The sequence below is a fragment of the Octopus bimaculoides genome, chromosome 1, assembly GCF_001194135.2.
Source record: "Octopus bimaculoides isolate UCB-OBI-ISO-001 chromosome 1, ASM119413v2, whole genome shotgun sequence".
Classification (NCBI taxonomy): Eukaryota; Metazoa; Mollusca; class Cephalopoda; order Octopoda; family Octopodidae; genus Octopus; species Octopus bimaculoides.
Window position 1 is genome coordinate 138,176,595 of NC_068981.1, and position 10,156 is coordinate 138,186,750.

Below are 10,156 nucleotides of genomic sequence, written 5' to 3' on the forward strand. Positions count from 1 at the left end.
AAGATAAAGACAGGTGTATGAACAACAAGCAGGTGTATTAGTTTGACTCTCAGGAAAGTGAGAAAGTCCTTTACGTTTCGAGCCTACGCTCTTCAACAGAAAGGAATAAGAGAAAATAAACAGAGAGAGAATGAAAAAACTTGTATCTGTGTGTGTGTGTGTGTGTGTATGTATGTATGTATTGCTTCTATGGATCTTAGTTAATTAAATGCTCAAAAATATCTTTGTCCCCCCACCTGCAACCAACAACCGACTCTCAATATTAGCAACAACACAGACAATATATCACATCATCATCATCATCATCAACATCATCATCAACATCAACATCAACAAAGATAAAATTACCGTCAATTAGAACTACAACAGCAACAACTGCACCTACATTTGCGAAACCAATAAAACCGCCAGATATGACAAGAAAATCAGCTGAGAGGACAACAGCCCTAACAACTCGATCATCACCATCAACATCAATAGGAAAAACATCTGAAAGAATTACCCTGGGTGCGTCTCAACGCAGCTCTCCCTCTCTCAAACAGACACTCAGGCATAGACATTCACACAAACATAAAAGCACACACACTCCGAGGATAGATTCAACAGACCTTTGCTCCTCAGCATCTTGAAGTGAAAACGAGGGGAAACTACACACACACACGCACACGCACAAATAGAAAACACAGAAAGAAAAAAGAGGCACAGAAAAAATACCTGGCCTCATATCATCACACAAGAAAACGCGGAAACGCTTTCACAGCAAAATACAGGTACATCGAAAACAATGTCATTCCCACCAGTTCCAGAACAGTCAACACAACCACTGGTACTACCACTAGCACCAACGTCAATATCACAACCCCTCCTTACTCCCAAAAGAAAGCTCACACAATAGCAGTCAACCACATCAAATTTCATGTTTGTGAGGAGAGCCAACGAAGAACTGATGGCCCGCATTGCACAAAATAAGGATATTGAGAGAGGGGGTATGCAATTTACGACACCAGCACTTTTAAAGTGCCACAATATTTAATGTTAGTGCGCATGATCCTGGACATATACAAAAACATTAGGGAGATTTTCTCCTACAACGTGGGAACCCCGAACGTAAATGCCCCGAGCAGACTTTTAAATAACCCCCCAAAGGAACCCCAGCTAAATTCAGAAGGCGGGCCAGCGCCTTGCAGCAGCATTGGTAGGGTAAGTAACCCCCACCATTTTTCTTGCTCTCAAGGAATCTAATGATTATTAGAGTATGTTGCATGGTCTGAAGTCGTACTGAAAGCATGATCGCTTGCTTAATCGTCTCAGGTGACTAGGTTTGGTTGTGGTAGCCGCCAGCGATACTAGGGTTTCTAATACGCGCACATTAGCTCCCATTTTCGGCGACTTTGAGATTTCTATCTTGACCTTGAATGAGAGGCAGGGTGGCAGTGCAGTTTCGGAAAGATCTAGATCTCGCGGTACGGACGATCTACCTTGACCCGGATGGTGAGTTGGTGGCCCTGGATGTGAGCAATAGTGATGATGGCGCTCTTAGACTAGCCGCTGTCTACGCTCTGACTGGAGCGAGGCAGCGAGATTTCTTCAGATGTTTGAAGGATCTCCTTGGGACCTCTCGTTCATTAGCGTCAATGGGCAATTAGAATGCCATCTTCATACACGCATGGACAGGGTGGGACTAGCCAATGGGAGTGCTGGATGTATCAGGGAAGCTGGATGTGTCAGTGAAGCTGGATGTGTCAGGGAAGTTGGATGTGTCAGGGAAGTTGGATGTGTCAGGGGGTATCCCGGTGAACTAGGATGCGGAATGTTCGTGTCAGCTTACGCGGATGACGTCACTGCAATAGTGTCGGGCATCTCGGAAATCAAGGTGATGGACACTAACCCTGGAGAATACAAGCGGTGACAAGAGCAAAAATTAACCAGGAGAGGTCGGTGGGCATGCAGCTCGATACCTACAGAGACAGCTCCATGCCACCCGACAACGTCGTCGAGCGCTGAACGGAAGGTTCGGTTAAATTGCTCGGTGTCTGGTTAGGTCTCGAGCTTCATGCGGATAAATACTGGGTGGGGGGAACTTAATGATCAGGGTGGTCAGTCTAACCCAGAAATGGGCGGCAGGAAACCATCTCTGAATGGTCGGATGGAAGCGGTGAATGTGTCCATCGCTTGCGTCATTTACTACCGCTTGACTGTCGCCCTGCTTCGTTCCTGATCAAGCTGGAACACTTACTCTTCTGCTTTCTGTGAGAGGCATGTATTCCGTTCGTCAGTCGGTCCATCTCTTGTTAGCATCTGCTGAGTGGAGGACTGGGCATACCGTGGTTAATGGTGCGCAGACATGCGCTGAAGCTGCAACATCTCTTGTGTTTCCTTAACCCTGGATCAAGCTAGACAGAGAAAGGGCACTTGGTACCTGAAGTGTCGGCAGGCGCTCACCGTCTTCTGCTATTTGGGAAATGCGGTTCTACAATGCAGATTTATAGGGGATTAGTGGCGGACAAGAGCGACGACGCGCTCGGAGAAACTCTGGGCGATGGAGAAGATCAATTAGCTGGTCTTTTCTGGAGAACCTGTTGATAATTTAGAGAAATTCCTGGCCGGCAGTGCTACTGAGTTGGATGGAGGGGGCTCTGCCAGTTCGAGACAAGCTCTACAAGCATAGAAGTGCTGTCAGACCGGCCTGTCTGGGATGCATGCAGGGCAATGAAACGGTTGTGCATGTATTTGTCCAGTGTCCGGGCATGACAGGCTTCTGGTGCTTTGTCGAACAGCTTTTCACGCGTCTAGGACGAATTCAGTTATTGACCAAATCCATCGTAATGTTTATCCCACCACCCTCCTTTGACCGGGAAGGGTAGGCAGTTTTCCTCTCTCTGGTGGTTATGGCGAAAAGAGGAGCGTGGCGAACGAGGCTGAAAGGACTGATGACATACTCTCTTCTTCAGTCAAGCCCTCATCGACTTTTTCAAGTTTCATTTTGTCAAGGAAAGTGAGGGGTGAGTGGGAAGTGTCACCGCTTCCCCAGTATTTTTGTTGGAAGGCGGATGAATATGGCGAGGATAGCTCGTCTGAATGGGCATACTTTGATTATACGCTTGTAGGCTGAGTAGGGGGATAAGGACGAGAGAGATGGCTGCCTACCTGGGGTGCTCTTGGAGATGTGGGTGACCAGGATGTGTAGGGTTCTTTGGTTGGCCCTGAGTAGAACATCTCATTTTCGAGGAGTATTACTGTTTAAATTTCATTGTTAATTGTTATTGTTTTTATTTTATACACGTGTTTTTTATGCTAAGCCCCCGGTTGTCCCTTGTTTTGCATTGTCCATTTTCTTCTGCGTTTGGCCATTTTTGCCAAAGAAGAAAGGATCGTTATCATTATTATTATTCACGATCTGAGTTCAAATACCGCCAAGGTTGACTTTGCCTTTCTTCCTTTCGGGGTCGATAGATTAAGTACCTGTTAAACACTGGGTCAATGCAGTCGACTATCCACTTCCCCCAAAATGTCTGTCCTTGTGGCAAAATTTGAAACCATTATTATTATTATTATTATTATTATTATTATTATTATTATTATTATTATTGAGTGAGAGAGCAACGCATACCATGAAAGTGACAACGGGGTACAAATATATGAAGTCCGATATATCCACCATAGCTATCCGTTTGATAAGGGTACAACAGGCACATGCATCACAATCATATGTGCACAACATGGTGATCTCATATCAAGATAAACAGGACATGACCCTGCAGGTGGGGCCCAGTTAGAATTTTCTTCAGGTCGAGGAGCCCATCCCCTCAAAAGGTCTCTGAATAAAGTTTATTTAAGGATGTTGAACGCAACACCTATGTTTCCAAAGGTGAATAATTCAAACCCCAAAGAATTCCTCTCAAAACATGGCTATGATGCTCCCCCACCACTTCTGCTCTTGATCAGAGATGCACATATCGTCAGCCACTAAGGGACATGCTCAATTGATTAAGGTCACACAACTGACAAGCAAATTTGAGGTGTCACGCAGAATATTTGTTGTAGTCCATCTTTTATACCAAGACAAAACGATAACACTTCCAATCAGTTAAGATCAAAAGCCATGAGAGCCACTAAGAGGTACTGCATATTATTATTATTATTACTATCATCATTATTATTATTGTTGTTGTTGTTGTTTTTGGAAGAAGAAGAAGAAGAAGAAGAAGAAGAAGAAGAAGAAGAAGAAGAAGAAGAAGAAGAAGAAGAAGAAGAAGAAGAAGAAGAAGAAGAAGAAGAAGAAGAAGAAGAAGAAGAAGGAGAAGGTAACAAGCCTCTACCTGAATCTCCGCTCCTTGGTATATACTCGGTTTAGTCCCTCTCATGCGACACTGGCCATCATTGGGGATTACTGCACCTGCAAGCTGAATGAGCCGCATACATTGTGAAATGCATTGAATTAGACATTGTGATATTAAACATGAAGGCAAAATATTTAGCTGCGTTTCGTTCGTCTTCACGTTCTGGTTTCAAATTCCACCGAGATCAACTTTGCCTTCCATCCTTTCTGGATCGATAAAATAAGTACCGGTTGGACACTGGAGTCGATGTCATCGACTTAGCCCGTCCGCCGAATGTGGTAGCCTTGTGCCAAAATTTGAAATCCTTATGATATAATGTTATCTGAACTCTGTCTTTAATGTTATCTGAACTCTGTCTGATGCATAGTGCAAATGTTTAATTCTCATTTACATGGTGTGTGTGTGTGTGTGTAAAATAGAACAGGTATGGAAACTGATATTCAGCACTTTAGCCTGTCACCAATTGTACGGTTGTTGAACGCCATCAGCTTATGCAAATTCGGCGCACATTTGCATTATTGAGAAACAAGTGTGCATCAAAAGTGCATAAGCTGATGGCGGGCAGTAATCGTAAGATTGCTAATACAGAAACAAAAACTCCTAGATGTACGTTTTCATCCCTGTGTCATTAAATAAATTTAGTCTTCTATTCCATCCAACCTCTTTTGTAGTTTGTCGATGTGTGCGTGTGTGTGTGTGTGTGTGTGTGTTGTTTCTATGATTTCATATTTCTATGGTGCACAAAACATGTAAAAAAATTTTTTTTTCTACTCTAGGCACAAGGCCCGAAATTTTTAGGGAGGAGAGCAGTCGATTAGATCGACTCCATACGCAAATGGTACTTAATTTATCGACCCCGAAAGGATGAAAGGTAAAGTCGACCTCGGCAGAATTTGAACTCAGAGCCTTAAGATAGACGAAATACTACTAAGCATTTTGCCTGGCGTACTAACGTTTCTGCCAGCTCGCCGCCTAACATGTAAAAAATATTGATATTATTCGGTTCGTAAGGCAGCGAGCTGACAGAATCATTAGCACGCTCGACAACATGCTTAGCGACATTTCGTCTGTCTTTAGATCCTGAATTCAAATCCCGCCGAAGTCGACTTTGCCTTTCATCCCTCGGGATCGATAAAATAAGGACCAGTTGAGCACTGGGTTCGATGTAATTGACTTACCCCTCCCCACGAAATTGCTGGTCTTTTGCCAAAATTTGAAGCCGATATTATACGGTTCGTACGTATGTTATAAATCCCGTAATGATGGACAAATCAAATGGATTTTAATCACGTAATATTAATATTGATCGGAAATTGTAGTTTAAAAAAAGCTAATTCAAAACTTATTGAACGAATTTTTTTTTATCTTTTTGATAGTTTAAGTGGTAAATATATGTTTCTAATTTAGGTACAAGACCAGCAATTTTGAGAAGAGAAATTCAGTCGATAAGATCTATTCCAGTACTTGATTGGCAATCTATTTTATCGATCCCGGAGGGATGAAACGCAAAACTAACCTTGGTATGATTTAAACTCAGAGCAGCAAGAAATACCATTACATATTTCGTTCAAAGTGCTTAAGGAATATGCCAATCGTCCGCCGTCATTGTAGACGCATAATTAATTCCAAATGACGGATCATTCTACTTTTAAGTTGTTCAACTATCCCTTAAGAAAAGTTCTCAGTCTTATCTGCCAATGACAAAATGAATTCTGATGACAAAATAAATTCTTATAAATTCTGAGGAAAGGGTCCAACCGATTATATTAACTTCATTACTTCACACGTGTCTATTTAACCAGCCCGGATTAATGAAGGACAAATTTCGATCCAGCAAAATTTAAAAATTTAGAACGTTAAATTGCTTGACTTTCTTTCCATCGCTCCTCCAATTTAGCCAATCAACCGCCCTATTTTTTTGCTCGAACCACTAATTCTGTCAATCCACCATTCCATTTCATTCATTATCTAAGACGATGTCGTTCAAGTACTGGGGGCGATTTATATCGCTATAATGTGGATAATAAATAAATAAATAAATAAAGCTCCTTCTCGAGGTATATTGACTCATGAGGCCGGTTTCACGGTTTCAGTGGCGTATATAGATCAAGAATTAAAGCAATGATCACTGGTCTTTTAAGATGTATATATAGGACTATCCATGCATTTTTTGCCCATCAGGAATTACATATTCACTGTAAACTTCTACATTTAAAACAGAGTCACTTAAGTCATGTTGGCAATTTATATTCTTAACATGCATTTTATATGTAAATGCTGTTATAGAAATAGAGTTAGAGTGTAATTTGAGGAAGATGTTATTGATAGTCCTGGCGGGTGATCGACCGGCATCATAAAGACACACTCGTTGGCTTTGAGACATTGTAGCGACAACGAAGGTTTATAAGTCGTTAAATAGCAAAGGGTTCATGGACATTTTATATATTTATTTTGAAGCACATTGTTATAAACGGTTCAGATACTAAATCTCAGCAGTACACTCCTTTGACGAAGAAACATTCAATGTTCATACGTTCGAAGATAACACACAAACACACACACACACACACACACACATAGGGTATTCTTTGTTATAACATAACGTATCGTCAACGATAGAACATTGTTACCAATTATCTCGATGGTAAAAGATTTTTAAAGATCTACCGCTTACGGGATAATTCGTTGGTGATATAAGCACATAGTTTATTATTATTATTATTATTATCATTATTATTCATGGACATAGGATTTTCTAAAATTACATATATGATGTTCATAAATGATCTACTCACCAGTCCATCTCCTGCATAGTGGAATGGAGCATCAGAACAATAGATAATAATCTTTCGCGATTCGTTCCGCCATCCCACATTTTCCTTTAAGGTAAATGAAATAAAAATAAAATATTAAAGTCATTATAAAATTTCCCAGCCAAGTTTTCTGCATGGAAAACAAATAGTTAAAACCATATTAAGATATTTAATATGGACTTCAATGCGATAAACCAAAATTAAATTTTAATTCATTTAATTTAATTCCTTGGTATGGGAAGAACAGTCACAAGTAAAATTACTCTTGTAGTCAAGAGATGCCGGGGAGAGAACTGTGAAATTTATATTATTAAAGATTAAAGCAGAAGCATACAGCTGGTAATGAATCTTATTATTTTTCGTTGTGGTTATAATTCTGGGCATTTTATGGTGATATCAGATCCCCAAAGTGAAATATAGCCAATCATATAACTGCCAGATCTTATAATGACTTTTGAATTGTTTAATTTTTGGGCGGTAATCATATACCGATTAGATAGTTCAAATTAATGAAAATAAAAATATTTAAGCTAAAATTTAAAAAGTAAACTCATTAGGATCTTCTGGATATTTTTCTATGTTGTTGTTGTTTATTTTCAGTTTGGACTTCAACTTAAAAACCAACGATCAAAATTTGTTCAGGTATGACCCTGTAGTCTTTCTGCGTGTCCAGGGTTATATAATCTAGCGTGTCTTTTTCACTTTAATGACAGTAAAGAACGCGGCTTAGGAGAAGATTTGGGACCTATTTCAGCTAGTAAACGACCATAACAGTTCAATCATTGATAATAAAATTAGATCAAAATATATTTTTACTATGTTTGGTATATATAAGCAGAAAAAGAGGAGATACGTGGGATAGTGAGTCGGTAATGAGGTCATAGAATGTGTGACGAAAGACCTTAGACAAGGAAACCAGACTAAAATAATGCTAATAAAGTTGAGGTAAAGATCAAGTATATAGTGCATGTATAGCAATATCTGATTAAACACACGGTTTCACATCAAGAATCTGGTAAAACTGTAATATTTATAATACTATTTCTTATCAAAACAGATTAAAGTTTTTCGTCTAGTAACTATATTCTCCGATGGTGCTTGATCAGAGGTTAAGGACGGATAAGAATTAATTCTGTAATGCAAACATTTTATTGTTCCAGTCCCAAGTTGAATGCCAATTGCTTACCAGTTTGTCCCAAAGTTCTTATCTTGATGTAAAATCAACAAAGCAAATGTCATTTGTCTCCCCTTTGATCCTTGACGTCACCTGACAAGCAACAACCAAGATGTCATGAATTAGCCAAGCTTTACCTGCTAGAAATAGCAACCCAAATGCTTTGAAATCAGATTCCAATGCTGGATGTTCAAGAACCAAATGAAGGGCAGATTTTTCAATCCCAGGATCATCCTGATTCCAAAAGGTATAATATGTCTATGTAGAGCCAATGTAGACTGAGATACAGAGGTTCCAGACGAACATACAGAATTTCGCTTTTCTTATTATAGATAGTTTATGTCGAACTACATTATTCAATATGTCCAGTTTTTATTGAGTGATGTACGAGAGATTTTCTTGCTATTTCTAGCAAGTCAAGCGTTAGGTTCATATGCAAAACATGTTGTACAGTTTCCACTTGCCCTGCCATCCATTTTGTTTAATATTTAGTATAAATGTTTGATTGTATAATCCAACAAGCTAATAAGAGTGGATCCGCAAGAAATAACAATCCCATATTAGGCAAATCATACACTGCTGTATTAAATCATTTGGAATGCCTTAGGTTGTGATTTCTCTATTCGAACAGACTCAGGGTTAAACAACAATAATCCATGAATAAAAACAAAAGGACAATTTTCACTAACGACATGGTCTGTATTTAAACTCGAAACGTAAAGACCCGGAACAAATAAAACAATGTATTTTATCCAATGCCCTTAATGATTCTACTAATTCATTACCTTCCTTTGTTACAATGTAAATAGTTAGATTGTCGTTGTATATCTAACGAATTCAGTGTGTGACTGATTTTGATTTTTGTTGTTTGGTTTCACGTCGTCTCTGATTACAACCATGCTTTAATTTCTTATGATCATAATGAGTGATTAAAAGAAGATTTAAGGAAATGATGAAAGAGATATTTGGCTGCTATTTCTAGCAAGTCAAGCGATCGTGTAGGCACTACCTCATTGAGTCCTATTTCGATTATCTTATAACCCGAAGTCTGTGCAATGGCTCAGTGGTTAGAGTAGCGGGCTCACAATCATGATGTAGTGAGTTCGATTCCCGGACCGAGCTGTGTTATGTTCTTGAAGACACTTTTTTCATGTTGCTCCAGTTCACTCAGCTGTAGAATTAACTATATATATATATATATATATATACTCTTTTATCTGTTTCAGTTATTTAACGGCGGCCATGCTAGACTACCGCCTTTAGTCGAACAAATCGACCCTAGGACTTATTCTTTGTAAGCCTAATACTTATTCTATCGGTATCTTTTGTTAAATTACGGGACGTAAAGAATCAACATCAGTTGTCAAGCAATGGGGTGGGGACAAACACGGACACCCAAACTCTCACACACATACAACTCCACTCACAAGGCTTTGGTCGGACCGAGGCTATAGTAAAAGACACTTGCCCAAGGTGCCACGCAGGGCGAGTGAACCCAGAAGCATGTGGTTCGTAAGCAAGCTACATATCACACAGCCACTCCTAGTGCTGTAATCACGATCGCTAGATCGAGGTTTCGATTCCCTAACTGGGCACCGCGTTGTGTTCTTGAGTAAAACACTTCGTTTCACGTTGCTCCAGTTCCACTTAGATCGAGGGGAGTTAGCCTGGCCGCCTTGCCAGTGGGGTGGCGTCATTGCAAGGGTAAAACAATGCTAAATCACATTGTGGCCAGCGATGTGTAACAACATCTGATTGTGCGGTCGGTCACGTGATCACGTGATATATTCTTATGTATGTTACGTATGTATGTATGTATGTATATATAT

At 39.9% G+C, this 10,156-nt stretch overlaps 1 protein-coding gene across 1 annotated transcript in view; it reads right to left on the bottom strand.

Annotated features, from left to right (window-relative positions):
• LOC106875684 (integrin beta-1) overlaps positions 1 to 10,156 on the bottom strand; it is a 71,092-nt gene that overhangs the window by 30,317 nt on the left and 30,619 nt on the right. The window contains exons 7-8 of the mRNA XM_052971058.1: positions 7,136 to 7,219; positions 4,320 to 4,403 (exon numbers count right to left, since the gene is read on the bottom strand). Coding sequence (XP_052827018.1) covers positions 4,320 to 4,403; positions 7,136 to 7,219 — 168 coding nt within the window. The remainder of the gene's footprint in view (positions 1 to 4,319; positions 4,404 to 7,135; positions 7,220 to 10,156) is intronic.